Here is a 21,148-nt window from a genome sequence, read left to right on the forward strand (position 1 = left end):
AACTTTGAAACATATATATGTGTCCTGTATATACTTTCTTGACAAAAACAATCCAGCTTATTCTTAAAAGCTTCCGCAGTACTCTCTTTAAGATGGAACTGTGGCTCCCCATGCAATAGGAGTCCTAATGTTATCTGCTCGGTCTACGTGGTGTGTATTTGCCCTCCAAGGGCACTTTATCGACCTTGTATGTATTTCTAGAGTGCCACAAGGTCACCCCTTTAGCCTCTGTTCTAGAAAATACATTCAATTTTAGTAATACTTTAAGTAAATGAATCCTGAGCAGCCAGAAGCAGAAGCTGTGCAAATCAAACGACACATGAGATGAACAGTCTGGTCTTTAAAGATGCCCTTTACTGAATCCTTTGTAAGCAAATGCCAAGGAATTCAAACGACCTGCTAATGGTGCACACCAAAGTGTAGGCAAAACCAGACTAAATTTGGTCATCATGTCTGTGAGGTTACAGGTCATACTCAAGTGTCTCCAGAATACGATGATATGTTCCATATCATAGATAACAGAAACCAGACACGGTCTTATTTGAAGTAACATACTTACAACAGAGATATCATATATTTATACAAGATAAAAAGCACCTAGACACAGCACGCATATTTACTTAAGATAAGGATTACCTCTGAAGTCCTCATCTTTGCTTGTTCGTGGCCTTTCCCCGGGGTCTGTATAACAAGTTTCCATTGAGTGAGCAACTGCAGCAGTAATTTAAGAGATGTATCGAGGAGCGTTTGGTGGGTGTCATTGACCTCCCTTAATAAGAAATTAATGAATCCAAATAGCACATCTTCTCTCCAGTCCACAAAGTCGACAAGCAGACCTTGAAGAGAGTTCTGTGCGATATGCCGTAGTTCATCGTCCATGTGGATGGACAGTCTGGAGGAACAAAGGAACACATGAGAAAGAGACGTCCCAATGAGGGTCATAAACAAGTGGATCGCTGTAACCACTTACAAACCAAAACTATGATATTCGTAAAAGAGGCAAAGCAACATCACTTGATATGCAGTATGAGAATACTACTTTTCATTTTAGAAATGGTTTAAGGGGAATAGGTTTAATTTTTTATTAAAAGAACAAAATATTGATACAGTCCCTCTAGTGTAACTACGGGAAAGTAATTTGCTTCTTTGAAGATTTGCTGCTTCTTAAGAATCAGTTTTCACGTCAAACATCTCCTAGAGTGCAGCCTGACAGTCGTTTTGTGATAAAACAGATGATTTAAGAAGAAAATCACAACTGGAGGGTTTGGCGAGGGCCTGCAACAAGTTGGGCGGTTGGGCAATGAGCAGATTGTGGCTTTGTTCTGATGTATCATTTTAAAGACCTTAGCAATAAAATATGCCGTAAGGATTGAAAACATACAGAGACTGGTAATGTTTTTGGAGTTTGAGGTATAGCATCAAATGTGCTACGGGAAAGTAGAATAGCAGATACCCCACATACCTGATGGAGACTGTTCACAAACATGATTGTTCATACAAGATTCTTTGTCAAAGACAGTAAACTGACCTACTGACAGCACTGAACTTCCACAGACCGCATGATTGTCAGTAAATGTATCGTTCTTATGTCACTGAACGGCAACGGAATGACCAGGACGGTACATCACACCTACCTTGAAAGCAAGTCAATCAACTCAAGCTTTGACATCCCTTCTGGCAGTAGCCGTGGTATAGCAGCTACACATGTCCTAAAGAGGTCAATTTTTGGCTTTCGTTCTCCACTGAAATAGTAAAGTGTTACATGAGATCAGAGAGCCGCGTACACTTTGAAGATGAACCGAATAATTAATTACTGCCTTTTTAAGACATTCCTGGCTGGAAGTTAAAGGTTTGGATGCAATACATGAATACTGAATCCACTTTGTTTATTTTATTAAATATTTTCTCATGAGCTACAATATCAAAGGAAGCATTTTAACATATCCCAGGACAAATTACACTGACCTACAGACTCCTTCAGTAGCGGTAAGCAACGTTTACCCCAGACATTGTCTGTCCTGTGCAATGATCCAAAATTACACTCTTTACATTCTTTACTTGAAGTTTACTTCTGTCCCCTAAAAAGATACTTTACGAAGTAGAACACACACACATTATAGATGATGTGTATTACTTCTTCCATTTTTCTGTACCAGTCCTTAACTAAGCGACAGTTCTACAATCAGATGCCGGCTGCTAAATGTCATATCATTGATGCAAAAATTGCAAGTGCAATAAGATGAACCAAGTCTTTTGGTCTAATGTTTCAAGCAGGTAGATTTTTCTGTGGAATTTGCAACGTTTTTGCATTTTAAAATGTTATTGAAAATTAAGGAGAGGAGAGATAATGGAGAACACATAACTCACATGTTTCAGGTATAATAAAGCAGGTTGTATATGATAATAGAGCATTTGGGGTGTAATATCTACTACCTATAACAGTTTAGCAATCCACCTCCTCATTGACTGAATTATACTCTACGAGATCATTTCACAGAAAAGCACTCACGTGATCATGTCTTCAGGCTCTTTGTTTAACATCTGAACATTGGTCATCATCATGCACCGTCCCACTTCCTTATCAAGGTGCCTTAAAATGTTATCCACAGCTTTTCGGACTTGAGAGTAATACATAGCCATGCCTGAACGACGTAAAACACGGACAAAAGGATAAAATCTGGTTATAAAATGAAATGCATCTGGCAAATAACCCAATATGTATATCAACTAAATCAGACAAGGAGATAGCATCTATACTACAGTATCCCAAACCCACTGTTTAATAGGTATTCTTCTAAAAGGCATTAGATCACCTTGTAAGGGGAACTCCCACCCAAAATATTACGTTTTTAAAAAAAAAAAAAATACTGTGTTGTTTTCTGACAATTTTAGTTTTTACACAATATAACATTTTTACACAGCTGCATATTAGCTATTTGTATGCGTTCTGTTCCTGTTATCTTATCCCAATTTACTAAACAAACTCTATGACTTCTTATCTTGTGGTAAACAATGGAATGTCTCAGTCTTAATCACCCAGCAGGACTCTCTGACTCACAGAAAATGCCAGATAGTTGGGGTGTGTGTGACTATTGGATAGTATTGTAGAAGGCAGGGTTGTCTGGTAGTGTTTAGAGAGGGGCTGTCAGAGGGTGTTGTCAGAGATTGTTGTGTGCAGGGGGGATGAGGGGCCACTAAAAGATTTAAATGGATTACATGTTATAAAACAATTTTACAGGTATATTTTGGGCACATAATTACTGCAAGTTTAAGCACTGTTCCACAAAAAAATAACACAATTTCTCATGTAACAAAACACTTAATAAGGGCAGATTCCAGAAAACCTTAAATCTAAAAAATATCCCTTGCGCTCAATGATTAGCATCGTACATCCCCTCTTAATACAATTTAAGAAATAAAGGCTGATGTACAGAAATGTGCTGGAAAGTGGCAGAATTAGCACAGGGCTAGTACTCACCAATCATTTTAGCTTCCTCTTCAGTGAGTGTTTTACTAAGGTAAGTCTTCTTCACGCGGAGTGTGTTCCCAGAGGGGTGAATGGCTCCCGTCACTGGCATGGGGGGCTCTCCGTCTTTTTGCTGTAAGCTGTCAGCAATCACCAAAAAGGCTCTTAACCCTATGTTCATTCTCTAAATAGAAACAAGAAAAATAGTTTTTAGAATTATCCATGATGTCCAACCTGCATGGCTAAGGACAAATCAGCGAATATTTCACTGCAGTGACAATCTACATGTAATACAAGCTCTTATGCTCAAAACTATGGCTAGTGGCCCATACCGAAGACTTCTATCTGTGTACTTCTATGAATTATTATCTTATTCAGAATTACATCACAGCAAATGGTGTTCTACACCAATGAACAGAAGAGACCTATTTCAATTCTATACATTATCCAAGTTCATACGTCCATAGCTGATGTCTTGAGACCACAGCACGGCTCCCATGTTAGTATGAATGTATATTTTTATTCATATAGCACTAAAAATTGTACTTAGCATTATACAGTTTACAGTATAATAAAGATGAGGTACGTTAAGTGCAGTTATATGAGAAATAAGTAGTCACACATTTGATCGGGGTAATTAGAAACACTAATATGGCATGGTATGGGGCATTTTCAACGATGAAGTGTATTTGTAAGATAGCGGTAAATGCCATTCAAAAGCAAAAATCATTCAATGTGCCTACCTCTGGGTTAAGACTAAAAGCTTTAGCGGCTTTTCCAACGCATAACAGGTCATAAATAATTTCTTTCATTGCAAAATCTAGCCGTTCCTACAGAAAATAAAAAGAGGACAAATTCATTTGGTAAGTGGAACATACAAACATCGCATTTCATTTTGTTTTTCTATAGTGAGAAATACAGCAATATGTGATTTCCCCCCCAGATATCCCCCCACAACTACTGTATGAGTAACAATGACACAAGGTTTGTACAATGACAGAAGTCATATATTTCCTGCTATAAGGTTTGTATCTTGACAGGCCCTTTAAATGTGTTCCAGCTACACGTAGATGCCAAGGAATAATATGCAATGTTACAACAATATCCAAAAGGCAAAATGTGTGACTTCTGCTCTGTTGTGTAACTACGGCGTACAAAGCTACCAACAATGAGCATATTACTACATCCTTACCTGTGCAATGAACTGTATAATTTTGACAAAGATGTTGAGGGGCATGTCTCGCGGGACCACTCCTCGGGAACCTTTTGGGAACAAGGTCCCAATGATGGTTGTAAGACGGCTGGAAAACAGAGAAGATTTGTGTCATTGTTGACAGGTTAAAAAAACGGCAAGCGTGACCTTCACAGAAACACTTCAAAGTCCTAGGTTTAGTAAACCGCAGCTGTAACCAAAATGTAATAATTATATATAATATATATATATATATATATAATATAAATTTAGCATGACCCCTTTAAACTTAGAGACTACTGACCTGCAGCAGAAACTAGAATTGTTTTATTTATTTAGTGACATGACAGCAACTGGCAATTGAAGCATTTGTATATCAGTAGCATGGGAGAGGGGGCTCATCAGTGATATATTCTGGCTTGGGCATCAGGGGGGCAGATCCGGGGGAGATCAGACCCCCTATTATCCTGCTGCTTAATGGGCTAGTTACAGAGGAGATCTTTGATCTCAACCAGCCCATTTACACTATGGAGGCTGTGCCAACACAGCACAGCCCCATAGTCTGCATTAGAGGGCACAGAGCTCCATTTAATGGAGTACAGACTCTGACGAAGAGGGGGTGGCACTGCCCTAGCTCAGGCCTTGTGGACCACAGAAGGTTAATGCATTGCTGGGGGTAGTAGTGTATTGGGGTAGAGTCAGCCTTCTCATATAGAGAAAATAGGCACCAGTCGTCTTCAGAATCTCCCCATATGCATTTGTGTCTGTACCAAACATGAATATGCGTTCTTTATTTTGTGGAGGGGGAATAAATAAATTGCCTTCTCCCAATGCTGAAGCTGCAGAGCTGCAGTTTCAAAGTAATATTCAACTTTCAAATACATCGCAAAGTGTACCCTTAAGTAATGTTACAGAGCAGAAAACAATTTCACTAACTCGGCCCTATTCACAACACAATGCGCAGGCGCCTCAGATGCTTTAATACACCGAGTGGCATAGAGACCCAGTCAGCGGATTGGGTTTAGTACCTCTGAGTAGCCGTATTGCTTTCACATTTTATTCGAATCATATACACCCAAAGTAGTCTGTACAAAGATTCCAGTGCAACACGTGCCATTTTTGGATCCTTATTCTGGAACACAAGAGCAGAAATCATAATTCCATTGTTCTTTTTTTCATACATTGTTCTCATTTTATGATCTAAAATCTAGCAGTCTAAAAGCCTAAAATCTGATAGCTGAAAGATCTACGATCTAGTTTATTATATATAGTAACTGCCACTAAAGAGGCTCATCTGGATGTTTGTCTTCTAAAATTTAGGGTAGTGCTGCCCATGTTCTCAGCAGCAGCTACCATTTCATATATAGCAATAGATGCAGTTTAGTGAATAATGTTATGCCAAGCTTAGACGCAAAAAAAAAAAAAAGATGTAACCCCTATGTGTCCTGTATCAAAATGTTAAAGCTTTTTTTTTAGACGTATATGTCCTATACAGTACCTGAACTTGCCCACCTGACACGTACAATTACAGGATCCCAAAAACAAGACCGCCATTCAAAAAGCTATTCTCTAAATATTAACAATACGTGAATATGTAAAACTATTTAGCCCATCTTTAAAAATTTGGGCTAAAGACCTCAGGGGACATGAGAAAAACATTTGAGGAATTTCATATTCACCTTAAGGTTTGATAAGCAGTTGTTGAGGAAAATATGCCATCGGTTTAGGAATATCTGTTTTTGACTGACACAGAGCAGACATGTCACTAGCGGGTACAGGGCCTAAAGAAGGAAGGAAAAAAATAGACGGGCAAATGTTATTTATGTGGACAGTACTTTGATAAAGCTCGTTTGAGCGGGTCACTTCTTTTCTTTTGTTTCTGTAAGTCCGAACTGTTATGTTATACACTTTTTGCTATGTCCTAGTTAGTCATTGTACAGCCCTGAGGAATACGATGGCGCTTTATAAATCAGAAGAAATAAGAATTGTATTCAATCCATTACAATGGGCAATTATCTGATCCCCCAAACATTTCGCTCAAATAATAGAAAAGGGAGCTTGTGCAGAGGCTTGGCAAGCTGGGACAGATATAAAATGGGCATTTTATATCTGCCCTGGGACTCGGCGAACACATCTACATTACCCACCAACGAGTGCTTCTTCCTCGATGAAAGCTCAAGCGTTGTATCATAAAGACTTTCCACAAAATTTCTAAGACATGGAACATTCACTTCATTCTTGACAGCCTGGAAGATAATAAACAAATACAACAGTAATATATCCATCGCTTTCTTTACCAGAGTAATTGGACAACTCTACAAAATACATAAAGAGTACTTACTGCAGCAACGGGGACTAGGATTTCCACAAATAGTCCAGCTAAGGCATGCTTGATATCTTTGTCTTTTACTTCAAGGAAGTAGTGGGCACATTCCTATGGACAACAAAAACTGGTTTATATATACAACCTAATTCCTTGATGGACGGGCAGTATTCCACCTGCTGGATCCAGGTGACCATGCATATGGTCCCCACTCCTGCCCTTTATAAAGGGTACATCCAATATAATGCATGCCCCAAAGTGCAGATAAATATTTGGGTCTGTGTAGTAAGGTGAACAAGAGCAACTTATGTTTTTTGAGATGGCGGCTGGTAACGAGACGGCTCTTGGCCACCAGCCTATACTGTCTAATATGAAATCTGGATGTGCTCCCAATAGTGCTGTACAAAGATTGAATGTTTGTATTTAAATGGCTATTATTTACACCAAACTCAGTATGGATTGTAGCACAATTAAAATCATTTCTACCATCACACTAATAACCAAGCAGCATAAAAATGAACACATTGTACATTTAATTCCTGTGATATAGGACCTCTGTGGTTTTTTAAGGGCTTTAGTGGCTGCATTTCTTAAGAGATGCCAAGAGTGTGAAAGGTGAGTAAATAAGGATTCAGCAACATCTACTCTTCTGGTCCATGCAAAGGACAGAATGTCATAACAAAATGGGTTACATATTTATAACCCTAGAAATAAAGGTCCTCTGATGTCAAGAAAGATTGTGTGACTCCACTTCTTGTTCAATCAGACACTCTCTGGACTACTTCTAAACCCTGGTGCGTGTTTAAAGTAACTAAGCAACTCCACAAGCTGGATCATGGGGGTTTTCGTGCATAAACTGCCAGAGAATGGCAATACGGAAAATATGTTTGTTCATTTGCTAATAATGTGATAGTCTGTGCTGTGTTTGCTTTCATTAGTAGTTGTTGCTGAAGGATGGGCAATGTTACCTGCATGAACTGTAAGGATGCCTCAAAGTCCTCCACAGGATACATCTTAATGCGGAAGAATTTCATACCCATTATAAGACTGATTATACTTTGAACGACATATGGGTTCTGCTCTTTATGCCTCAGCTCTTTCAGCTCAGCCATGAATTTCTTCTTGACAGAAGGAAACCTGGTAGAATAAAACAGACGCTTAAACAATTATATCAGATGATATTTTCATTGTAAGTCTGGTCTGGCCAACTGTGACCATAAAGGTTAGAAAGAAAACACAATATAAAAGTGTTTCTTATGTATATTTTGATGCAGGCATACTTATGTACCCATTGCCTACTATGATGCAGCAGCCCTAGTGTTGTTACTTTGCTATAACCCCCACGATCCTCTGGTAGACAAAGTCATGTCTGAATATTAAACGTTATTAATAATGCTTCTTCCTGGTTCCCAATTAAACCAGCAGGTATGCAGCTCTTTGGAGAAGCCATAGAAATCTACATTAAGTAGCTCTTTACAGAGCTTTGGAATTAAAGCAAAGATCTGTATTTGTTGTATTTACATATAAATATAGAACGGGTTGACTCTTTAACTGTAGACATAATACATGGACTTACTTTGACTGTGCTAAGACACCTACAACTTCAGCATACAGATCTGCCACTATATGCATATTTCCAGTGTTTGGACCAAGGTACCTAAAATAACAAAAACAAGAAACTTACATCTTTTACAAGGTATCATTTGGGTTACGCAAAATGAGCAAAGCTGGCTCTAAGCCAGGGGTGTCCCACCTGCGCCCCTCCAGCTGCTGCAGGACTACATCTCCCACAATGCTCTTTCAGCTAAGGGCCTGGCAGAGGAGTATGGGAGATGTAGTCCTGCAGCAGCTGGAGGGCTGCAAGTTGGACACCCCTGCTCTAAGTGGTAAAAATGGACCAACAAGCATAAATATCCTATTGGTTGCCATAAAAACAGTCTCTCTTTTACTTTACACCAGAGCAAAAAATCAAAGATACAAAAAAATAGGCATTACCCTTCCTTGTATTTAAAGTGCTTGAAAGCCAGGGTAATAACTTCATGGACCAAGCTGTCGATGACAGGGTGTAAAGGAATCTGAAATCATAAATAAGTGTCACAATTAGGAGAAGATACAGGAGGCATGGATGGTGGTTAAGACTATACATTAATACATTCCATCTATGCTTATCTATTCTGCTCATATATCCTGATGTAAAGACTTAGACCTTAATCTTTTGTCTCAACTCGAGTTTTGTGTCTATCCCATTCATATTTAAACTTCCTCAGAGTTTTCATATCCACCACCCGCTCAGTAAACATTTCTCCTCATTTGAAATAAACCATTCCTCAAAACTATACATAGTTAGTAACTATAGGTGGAAATGTGATATTAGAAATTACTTAAAATCCATTGGATGTTTTAATTATCATTAATGCATACTTTTTGTGTACTAATGGTTAATTTAGAGAATTAATAAATTGTTAAATATTGCTATCATATCTCTCCTCTCTCTTCTTTCCTCCAAGCTATACATAGTGAGACCCCTTAGTCCTTCTGCTGCTGCACGGACAGATACTCCGAGGGCTGTTATCAATTACGGCTTTTCTTTATATTTTATATAAACAGGTAGCCTGCATACTTATGTTATGCAAAAAAGAAATGGCAAGAGATAATTATTATGTAAGCTGAGTTTGATTATTAAACAGGAAAACATTTTCTGATGAAAAGCTTCATACCCAACTATACTTTGGAAATTAAATCGTTGCAATATTTCATAATATGTTGTAAGAGCATTATTGTCACAACATGGATGCGTTACTGGTTGAACCAGTCATGGAAGTATGTGAATCCAAACCATATTCCCTATTTTTACCAGCCTTTGGTTTCCTGCTGCCTGTCAGGGTGCAAGAACAGTCAGGGTGCTGGGCTCTCACACCACAATCCGGCTCCATGAGTCGCACACAACACATGGACCGCTCGCTACTATAGTCAGAGAGGATACTCGGACTACTTCGCACTCACTATGGATTCTCAGTGCAGCGGGATTTAACTCAATTGACCTTTCCAGCCTCAGATAATATGTTACGAGTCAGAACACGACAAATAATATTCTACATTATACAAAATCAACATCCCCTGAGCAATTAATAAGCAATGGACTGATCACGCTACCTGTTTTAAAACTTCTATAAGTACTAATGAGAAAATAAAATCAATTGCCAGATCTCTCCGTTCCATCAGGTAATCCTTTTGCTGTTCATCACTGTAAAAAATAAGAATAAAAAGCTGTTTATTAGGCATTTATCTGAAATTACTATTTCTTACGTGAAGATTTTTCCGTATTTAAAGAGAAAACATGCTTTCTTTTTTTTTTGTTTTGTTTCATATGCTATGCTATTCCCTGAAACTATGTAAAAATATTTAAAATGCCACAATGCCAAAATTTTGTATGTATGTCGCTGGCACCATGGCGCCATTATTTATTTGCTTAATAATATCACCTGTAACCAAACAGCAATCCAAACACTTGCTTACATTATTTCAAATGGATTCCTGATTGTGTTGAGGTTTGATCTTCTAAGTGCCCGAGCAGTAAACAGCAAAAACGCTATGGTGGCCCCTCTGGCACTGAAATGGTTAAGCATACCTCAAAAAGATTTCTCTATCCTTTGCAACAGTTGCTAATTTGGCTTGTTTTCTTTCCTTGTCCTAAATATCTTACCCTACTTGGCCAGTGAAAATGGTGAGACAAGATAATCTTGGCAAAAACGCAAACCGCTTCTTTTACGGATTTGATTAATGATCGGTGGTAACACCATTTAGGAGAATTACAACGTCTGAAAAGCCATGTAGTGGAAGACAGTGGAAATCTTTAGCCACTTCAGTAAACAAAAAGAGACACTACAGCTGTGACTTCATGTAGAAGAAGCGGTCTCTGGAACCATTCAACCACTTACTGCTGACAGGTAGAACCGTGAAAGCCTACGGACGGATGGACGGACAGGCGACATACTTAGTCGCAATAATTTAAACAATGAGAATGCTGCAAATGTTTAGACGGAATAGCCTTGGGTTTTTAGGCTGAGATATCATATGAATTTTTGTAAATGAAGACGATTTTTCGTAAAAACATTGTGGAAATTATGTTTTTGGACACAGAGTTTTTTTTTAATAAATAAAAAATAATAACAATAATAATAATAAAGAATAACTTCTGAAAAAAGTCAAAAGCCTTAAAGTAATGAAAGCTTCAGCAGAAAAAAACAATTCCCATCAGTCCTGGGTCCAGAGGGACTGAAATAAATGCCAGAACTTTGGCCTTTTAGCCACGCCAGGAACATGAGCTAAAATTAAATGTCCAGGTGCCAATGTAATACTTGTATGTGCACCGTATCTGTCATACAACTGTCTAAAGTACAGCTATCCTCAGATAACTAGGGTCTCCTTATTGCAACACACAAAAATTTTAGATTTGGATATAAAGTAGCAACATTGGTTAACATTTCCAGTTTACCAGACATAATACTTTTTGAAATGAACTCTTTTGTTAAATAGGACATTTTCACACAATGATTTAGATGGGTTATTGCACACCTTGCCATTTCTGGTATGCAGCTGCCTATAGAAACTTTAATTAAAGGTCAGACCCTAGTCATAGAGGAGATTCAGAGGTACAATGAGACTGGACCCCCCCAATTATTACGCCAGCCATAGGCATGTGTTAACGGAACAAGTAAGCCAACAATTATGTATTCATAACCATTTATAAAACTTTAGATTCTTAACTGTTTTTTCCACAATACTGAAAAAACCTTTTGATACCGCTTAAACTACAGGCTGTATCTGGCTATACCCGAAACTTTTGGACTCATCAAAGTGGGATCGTGTGAGCTGAGGCAGAGGTGGATTAATAGAAAGATCTTCACCGGAGGCCAACAATGGTCCTCACCATCAGATTATCCTCTTCACTCATCTCACCTGGACATCAAAGTCAACTCATTGGTAACAATACCTTTTGGATTTGGTGTTTGTTCTGGGTCTGTATTCATGCGACTCATCTTCAATCCCATTCTGTCGCTTGTACCAGTCAAACAAGGTACGTAGTATAGATGGCAAGCAGTAATCTGACAACGAGCTCATTGCACTGATCACCTGCGGAGAAAACAAACAATTATTAGGATCGCTGCAAACAAAACATGATGCCAGACGTAACATAATGGTCATGCAGTATTTACTTATAATCCAATATCAGATTTCATAGAATACAGTAAAATCGTACCTCACTTACTCAGCATGAAATCAATTTTACAGAGAAGTTATATGCAGATATTCTAAGAAAAATAAGCCATTTTGATACTGTATGGTTAAAATAACTCAAAATGTTCTATGGAACCCTTAGTAATGTCATGGTAACATAACTGGTGTACTTTGTTTACTTAAATAACATTTATTCTTTTCTATTATCATTTTGAATATGTTAATTATTATTTGTATTATTAATTAAAAGGGAGGAGCTTCATTTCCCAAGGCTTAGTTTAATAAGCAAGATGAATTAATTAGTAATAGAAAAAGAGAATCAAGATATTGAAAATAAGTAAAACGCACATATTACTTTACACACTAGGCTATTTGATTAAGGTGCTTATAGGCTGATGTAGAATAAAGAAGTTTTAAACTTGTTTCTTTAAATTATGTCTGTTGAGGGGGGAGTCTTCAGATTTCACTTTTTTTTTTAACCCGTTTAAAAATATATATTTTTTAGATTGCCGGAGTTAAGGTGACTCTTCAGTTTTCATGTTTTTATTTCATTTATTTTAATATTGTAATTTCTTTTTTTTTTCTTCTTCTGATCTCCCTACCTGCCCATCACACCGTGATCAGGGAAGCAGGGCATTACGTGTGATCACAGTCAGGCAGACTATGCGGAACCCATGGGGCCTCTCTTACTTACATCACAGGAAAGGAACACCCAAGAAGAAGGTGGGACATCTGAGTCCCTTTAAATGGGACAGTGCAGGCATTGTGACACTGTATCTGTCAGCTCGGAGCCTACAATAATAGGTTCCTGCTGATAGAGGGGAGATCAGGCTGTTAGCAGACAGTCTACTCCCTGGAAGTGCATTGTGAATCCCAGTAAACAACCTGATCCTACGTAATCATTATTTATGGATTTATAGCAACATCATATTCCGGAGCGCTGTACATTGGGTAGGACAGGACATAACAAGTAACGTTCACATGAAAAGTAAAAGTTTAGTCTCACAGAAAAGGAGTTCTTCAATGTAGTTTCACCGAGTTAAATATGTTTTATGCAAGGTCAGCTCAGACAGAAGAAGTTCACCGGGGCCGGCCCTTCATGAAGTTAACGAGTTAAGAATGTTTCAATATATTTTAATGTGCTTGTAAACTCACAATTTAGTACATACAGCCCTTACTTTGTGGCATTGTTAACTTTAAGGTAAAGGAGATGGGTTGAAGTGCCAGTAAATGATTTTGACTTCCTCAGATGAAGGCAGCTGAGACGTGCACTGGTGTATCTCAACAGACAGATCTCGATCAGAAAAAGCCAGTGTTATTAAAAGTCATCTTTAAAAGGGAAAGTTTGAGGTTCCTCACGTACGCACAAAATAACTAAGGGGGGCAGGGGAAGGGTGCACATACATATGGAGAGATCCTGCAGAAACCCCTATGCATTCGCAATAATTGAAAGGCACCATGTAACTCTCATATGCATTAAAGTTCATGTGATGGCTCGAGTGTCCCGTTAAGGCTGGAGAAAAGTGAGGAGTAAGGAGAAATCTGGTAATGGCTGGGGATGTGGAGAGAAATGGACTCTGAGATGTGGAGGTGGATAGCAGCTACAGAGTGGTATTTTATACCGTTGTATATACTGTATATTATTGTATACACCCCTTTCATATGATAACGAACAGTGGATTTTTATTTATTTATTTTTATTAAGCTTACAATATTTTGTATACAAAATTAAAACATACTTATCCCATACTATCCCATATAATAAATTGATTTAAATATATATGTGCCTATATATATATATATATATATATATATATATATATATATATATATATATATATATATAGGCACATATATATTTAAATAAATTGATACATGACATATAGACAAATACTTATAAGCAATAATTATAGAAAAAAAAAATATGTTTAAAAAATAACCTTTGTAAAAACTTGCAGCTTTGGCAGGGTTAATATTTAAAACACAACTGAGCTTATGAATAATTCCTAGATTGTATGAGATCTGCTTTTGTATGGCTAAACACAGCTCTTTCTTCACCGTGATGGATGAGAGAACGTACAGTAAACGCTCCATACTGCACAGCCTGTCTCTCTGCTAAGGTGGAACTCGCTGCCAGTAACACGAGGCGTACTTATGCATAATGATTTCATTCATGAACACAGAACGTGATTCATAATGCAACATCCAAAGCGCGTGTTTTTTACCTTCCACGTATAAAAGAGATGCTTTTGGAAAGGATAAAGGTCAGCATGCACACGCGTGTATATATATGTATTTTATCCTCTTTCAAGTCATTGCAGGAAGGAAGGGTGGGATTTAAAAGAAAACCTGACTCTCCTAGAACAGGAAGGGAGGAAAGTCTCGCCAGCCAGTTGGTTACTCAACTCTACCATTTGTTGGAAGCTAACTCCTTGATGAATTCTAGCTCTGTCCTGGGCATTCTTATATAAATATATTCTTGTTGCGCTGAATGACGAGATTCTTCCATCATAAAGCAACTCCTTACTGCGTGGAGACGGCAGAATTAGGCAAATATACAAGTGCAAAAAAACTATTTCATCAACCAGTTACAGTACACAGTGTAGTAGAAACCCCCACATGGACTGAAAGGGTTAAGCATTCCCCCCCCCTTAATACACTGCTGGCCTTATAGCTAATTCATTTTAATAAGTAACTTTTTATTTCACACGGTGGATTATAAAAAAGGTATTTGTTGTAATTGTTCAATCGAACCAGTCATTGTGCCGCATTATAGGGTCAGGGTGTAATATATAACACATAAATTCTGCTAGCCAATTTGCTAGTAAGTGTATTGGTTAAAAAAGTTGTTCTTATTTAAATATTACCTTATTATGTTTATGTTGTGGGCTACTTAAGATAGATTTAAAAACTACCAATATGGCTGCCGGTTGGGCTTTTTGTCCATAATCATTCATAACCCTCTACTTTAAATTATTAAAATATATAATTCGCCCAATTCACTGTGCAGTGAGTGTCAATGCAAGGAAAAAAATTAATACCCCGGTAAAAAAAAGATATATGAAGAAAAACATAGCTGTCTGTGCTCACATTGCCTTCAGCAAATGCCCTGTTTGCCCCCAGTCAGCCTGCCATCTAGTGGTGAATATGTGCAACTATGCTTGGCACTGCACTGTTACCCATGCTTATGTATTTGACCCTATTTCCTCAGTCAGTATGAAAAGGTCATTCCCAAGTACACTTTGCTGGAATTGAAATAATATTATAAATACTAGATCAGGGTGGATTTAGGGTTTCAATGACTAACATATGACTGTACCAAGAATGAAAGCACTGCTCCTGACAAAGGCGTATGGAAACTTTATTCTGGTAACAGGCTTTATAAATAAATACTGATACAAAGAATGGTTACAGATCACAATTATCACAAAGTTCATGTAGGTTTTTTAAATAACCAAGTTATTGTGTTATTTGTGTCGTGTTCTCTACAGCCCAATTTTTATTTCTAGAAACCCTGGTTGTTTGTTTAAGTCACAAGCTGTTCAGGTTTCATGTGAAAGTAAAAATAGGAATGCATCTCCTTGGGGAGGATGAGGATAACTAGCTTTTCCTCTGCCTGGTATCAACGCTCTTCTTGGTTAAATATGAATAACTTATTACTGAACATTAGCATTTGAATGGAAGTAAGTCTGGCTTTCAAAGAACTCCAAAAATTGCAATTACCCACTTCTATTTTCTGATGTGCCCTATCTCTTCCCTGTTTTAAGCACTAATATATTCATTATCTGAGACCTTAAGGGCATTTATTCTAAAATGAATTGCAAAGATAAGGAGGTCCAGAATCCGGGAGACCCAAAATGCTTTTTTGGTGGACTACATGTGAGAACCTTGCACTTTACTGAAAAAGCCACAACTCTGACCATCTACTCTGGTGAGTAATAAACACTAAGAAGAAAGCCCACCTAGATCAGATCTGCTAGTGTGTGTCTCCTGCTCATGTCTACTACATCACTACTTTCTTTCGCTGTAACATACTTCCGCCTGTATGAGGTCTATTCACGGAAAGTAGAGTTTGCAGGAGACTTGTGATCTTGCTCACTATTCATTATGAAGAGCTAACACCGCCATCTTCCTCCAGGTAGAAGGGGCGGATAGGTTAGGGACTATGTGACATGGACCCTGCAGCTGAGCATGAGGGTCCTACTACGTTAACCTGCCCCATCCTCAAATGAACATAAACCTGCACAAGGGGCTCTTTAGGCTATTTAAATTATCACCAGTAAGAAAGGCTTGAAAAAATGAAAACCCAAGCTTCTAAACAAAACATTTATGTCATGATTTATTTATAGTTTTATACATTATGTATTTAAAACTAAGGTTATTACAAAACATCCTAGAATTCTGGGTGTATATTCAATACATAGGAAAGCTTATAATAGGCCCGGGAGTCACAAGTGATGGGGTTTTTCCGTTCCTATGTTTTTCAGCTTTACAGTTGGTTAAACCTCTTCTGTCAGTGCGGCTTTATCTGTGGGAGAGGACCTATCTAAGCTAAAAGGAAAGGAGGCAATGTTGAAGTCATTGGAGACTAAAAGTTAAATGTGGAAAAAAACAGAACATCAGAGCTCCTTGCCCATTATATGTTCCATTCTGAGTTATTTTAAGGCATTTAATTAATTCTTGTACCCACCCAAAATGTACCTTTGCAAGCAATTACTTTCAGATAGGAGTTGAGAGATCCATGGGTGGGACTTATTGGAATGAATCAAAAGGCTAAAAATATCCGCTCCGGGAGAATAAGAAACGTAGTGAGAGGCAACCAAGGGCAAAAGGTAAGAAGCAATTGATGTGGATTGCTGTGATATATCAGTTTTCTTTTCCCATCTTCTTTTAAAATATGACCTTTGAGGTGTACATCATTTATTTTAGCATTCCATATATCCAGAAGCTGATGGGAAATGTTTGACGATGTCTGAAAGAATTAATCAGCGTATGGGGTTATAGAGAATCATAGTGTTTCGATGAGAAATTCTTGCTTAGAAATCCCCGTTTGTGAGTGCTGAGACCCAAATCTGTGTTTCATGCTGACGGCATGGATGGGACGCCACTTGGTCTCATTTTCTAGGAAAATTTCTAGGAAAACTAATAAGCGGAATGACAATAAAATTGTAAAAAAAAAAAACTGATGGAAAGACCGTAATATAGAGGAAACCCAGTCCAGTAACCATTCCATTCTATTGATGATAGACACAATGGAAAGGTACAGTCAGATTAAAGATAATAAGAGGAAGCACTAGGCCACAGATAGCAGGACTCATGGGTGAACATTTCAACCAATAACCTATAAAGTACCAGTAATTACACTGACTGACAAATAAAAAGCATGCGCTGTAGGTAGTTTCAATAAACAAATGAACGCATCCTAAAAACAGTGATAGTTTCCCTTTAAAAGCAGCCATCATCTTATTTCATCTGAGGAACCTCCTGGATGGAGGGTTATGGCCCTTAACACTGCAAAGACCCATTGGGATGTCAGAGTTATATTTTTTAATAGCTTATTCTAATGGCTGGTGTGTGGGGGCAGTAGTTAAGAAAGAAGAGTCTCGCCAAGGCCTGCTCATAGACATTACTGAGCCGCAGCCACAAAGGTTGTATTTTGCGGCCTTTATAGTAGCCATTCCAGCAGAGGTCGGTGTGGGGCTTATGCCCCCATAAAGTTAGAATCGCTTGGCAATTTCATTAAGATTTCATAATTTTGTTCATTACAAGCATCAACATCAGAGGTTTTAGTTATAAACGTCCCCTCAATCCTCTTTATTTAAAAGAGATTAAGATCGACTTTCCATTTAAGCATTCATGAAAGTTGCCAACAATTAGCCAACTTGCCTTTTAAATAATGCTCAACCAAAAAAGACTATTGTAGAAAGCAAATATATTACTAAACATAAATGGTACACATTAATGATTTAAAAAAAAGAATTATAGTTTCTATTGCTGAGTAAATATGAACTAACATCTTATAATTAGTCTGCATTATTCCCACAAAATTAGGAATACCTTTCCCTCCAGTAAATGCACTCTTGGGCATGTTCAGCAAATTTTTTTGTAGTTGTCTAAGAAAATTGAAGGGGTGAATGATTTAGTAGCAATGGGAAATGTGTGGGAGGAATCTATTTCTAGTAATCATGCTTCAGAGACCTAAGTAAATCTGGCAAGTTAGTTGAAATTGTAATGTGTCTGCACCAGGCTAGGGATGTTTAAAGCCATTCAAGTTTGCAGAAATATGTATATATATATATATATATATATATATATATATATATATATATATATACTGTATTTATCATTTATCGGTGTATAACATGCACTTTTTTAACCCTGCACAGCTCTCTTGCGCGCCCTCTCTGATGCCGGGAGCTGGGTGATGACGTCACTCCGGGCCCCGGCATCAGCACAAAAAGTAAAACGCTGGAAGATAAAGAGGACCCATACCAGATCTCCCAAAAGGTAGGGAGTCTGGATTGGCAACATATAAAATTAATGTGTGTGTGTCTGAGTGTGTGTGTGTGTGTGTCAATGAGTGTGTGTCTGTCAACTTTGCTGACTCACTGAGCTCCTTCTTTTTGTTATAATATAATAAATATCATTCAAAAAACAAAAACTGTCTGGCTTCTCACCCTAATAAAGTTGGCAACAAATATATACACATAATATAAATGAGAGGTTTTGGTTATTTGAACTGGCCAAAGCATAATTAAGCTCAACCGCCACGTCAAGGCCACATCAAATTCATCAAATAATGGCCTTCAAATCTTTAAGTCAGTTCAGGAGACGGTTTCATTGCTGCCTCCTTGCCAGTCATCCACTATGTAGGATCAACACTGAGAATCTATACCATATGTAGGCAATGGAAATGCAGTAAATTACAGATTATATAAGCAGTGGGGTATTCATGGCAGTCGCAGCCCATTAACCACCGGAAACCATCTACCTGGTCACCCCAGAAGAAAACTGTATATCGCGGTAAAGTATAAAGGTCATGAAAAGCATAAAACACTATAACGTATCCAACATCATCATAGAGGAACCTGAGACTTGATCATGGTGATATATATTTTTACTTCAGTATTTTCATTTTTCCCCCACTACATTTAGAAAGCATTAAATCCGCACATCTCTGTGTTCAGAAATAGCAGCCTTCCTGAACACTTTAGAGTAAATCCCATGTAAACCTAGGTTTTATTTAGTAGATTAGAGAAACATTTATGATAAGAAATTACGAGCTTGTCCAGCTGGTACATGTCCAAAAGAGCTTTAATGAGCATGTTAAGTACAACAGCTTGGCATTAAAGGGATTAACATTGTCAAATAATGTATGGTCATCACATCCTGCATCATAAAATGGACGCAAGATTTCTTTTTCACAAAGCATGAAGGAAACATGGGGGATTGTAACGCTAATTTCACACATATGGGACAATACCAGCCGCCCTTTGATGACCATACCTGGGAACTCGTGGGCTTCGGCTATCTGGAGCCTACCCTTGCGTGACGCGGCCAGGAATGCCCACTGAGGTCACAAACGGGCGGGTAGTGTGGCGTGTCAGAACCCACTCCCGCGACACGCAGCATTCGCTGTTGACCTGGATAACTGGAGAAGCAGCTCTTCTCTCAGAGTTTTCCAGGGCAAACCCGGAGAGTTACCAAGTGTGTTGATGACCTGTTCACTAACACTAACAATACGACTATGCAAAGAACAAGAGGTCATCCATTGGCTTGAAGACTTGAAGAAACGGATTTTCACTGTTGAATTCACTACCCACAGATTTTATGCTATCAAATTTGATGGATGCCTTTAAATATGGGCTTTTTAGCAACCCCCCCCCACAAATTACTATGCTACTCATGTTCTTGGGACAAGAAGGAGATGTCCATAAGGTTGAGGTTTCACACAATGCAGAAAGCATATCAACTCTTTAACACATTACAGTACGGAAGCCATTTTCATTTTATATTTAAAGATTTCCTATCAGTTAACAAAAATCTGCTATTCTGCTATAAAATACACAGTCTTCCTGTATGTTTCATAATTACCATAAATTGTGGTGCATGCTATGTTTTTGAACATCTCTACACATCATTGAATTATCAGCCTATTTCTCTGTAACATGTTTAATTCCGAATACTTTATTTGATACTGCTTAGGTAATAAGCTCAGCATTCAGTACACGAGAACATCAATGATTCATGGTAATGAAAGGCAGACTAGTGTTGAATTTAACACTCTGGTAACAGTCTGTCCTCTTTAGTTTGTCAGCAAAACAAAACATGCGTTGTAGAAATTGCACCGACCATAATGCTGCTTCTCGCCACAACGAGAGAGCTTCGTTTGGCGATTCCTTACAGCATGAGGACAGTGCTCTGACTGTTTCATTTTGGGTCCCTGCACACAGAGCTTACCTCCTATAATGATAATCATGCTTTTGTGATTTTCTGACCCAAAATGAGTGCTGCACCTCCTATCATTGTTATAATACACCTACTTAAAACAAACACTAGGTTTCCATTTTGAGAGGGTTCTGGTGAGTGGTGGTCACCTTACTAGATGCTACTAGATGTTGCTTATAAAATATAGTAAGACCACCAAACTGGATCCACTACTCCAGGGGTTCTCAGATGATATGTCTGACTATATAATTATTTTGCTTTATATTGTTATATTGTTTTATATAGCACCATCATATTCCGCGGCGCTGTACAATGGGATACTGTACATAGTATCCAATCCTGAGTCATTATTTTTGTGTATAAGTTACGTTAAAGTGGATACCAAACCATCTTTTCTGGTATACAAGTGACCATATATCGTACAGAGCTGCAAATTTAAAAGAAACATTTAAAAAAAAGTGTTAAAATCTCATCCTTCTTC

General features: G+C 38.0%; 1 protein-coding gene across 2 annotated transcripts in view; it reads right to left on the reverse strand.

Annotated features, from left to right (window-relative positions):
• The window catches only part of FRY (FRY microtubule binding protein), a 121,604-nt gene that overhangs the window by 53,780 nt on the left and 46,676 nt on the right, over nucleotides 1–21,148 (reverse strand). For both annotated transcript variants that reach the window (XM_053456368.1, XM_053456369.1), the window contains exons 4-18: nucleotides 11,975–12,114; nucleotides 10,135–10,225; nucleotides 8,977–9,056; nucleotides 8,558–8,638; nucleotides 7,950–8,118; nucleotides 7,000–7,092; nucleotides 6,806–6,904; nucleotides 6,338–6,439; nucleotides 5,687–5,790; nucleotides 4,659–4,767; nucleotides 4,210–4,296; nucleotides 3,479–3,650; nucleotides 2,510–2,642; nucleotides 1,635–1,742; nucleotides 637–892 (exon numbers count right to left, since the gene is read on the reverse strand). In XM_053456368.1, coding sequence (XP_053312343.1) covers nucleotides 637–892; nucleotides 1,635–1,742; nucleotides 2,510–2,642; nucleotides 3,479–3,650; nucleotides 4,210–4,296; nucleotides 4,659–4,767; nucleotides 5,687–5,790; nucleotides 6,338–6,439; nucleotides 6,806–6,904; nucleotides 7,000–7,092; nucleotides 7,950–8,118; nucleotides 8,558–8,638; nucleotides 8,977–9,056; nucleotides 10,135–10,225; nucleotides 11,975–12,114 — 1,824 coding nt within the window. The remainder of the gene's footprint in view (nucleotides 1–636; nucleotides 893–1,634; nucleotides 1,743–2,509; nucleotides 2,643–3,478; nucleotides 3,651–4,209; nucleotides 4,297–4,658; nucleotides 4,768–5,686; nucleotides 5,791–6,337; nucleotides 6,440–6,805; nucleotides 6,905–6,999; nucleotides 7,093–7,949; nucleotides 8,119–8,557; nucleotides 8,639–8,976; nucleotides 9,057–10,134; nucleotides 10,226–11,974; nucleotides 12,115–21,148) is intronic.

Source organism: Spea bombifrons, chromosome 2, assembly GCF_027358695.1.
Source record: "Spea bombifrons isolate aSpeBom1 chromosome 2, aSpeBom1.2.pri, whole genome shotgun sequence".
NCBI lineage: Eukaryota > Metazoa > Chordata > Amphibia > Anura > Pelobatidae > Spea > Spea bombifrons.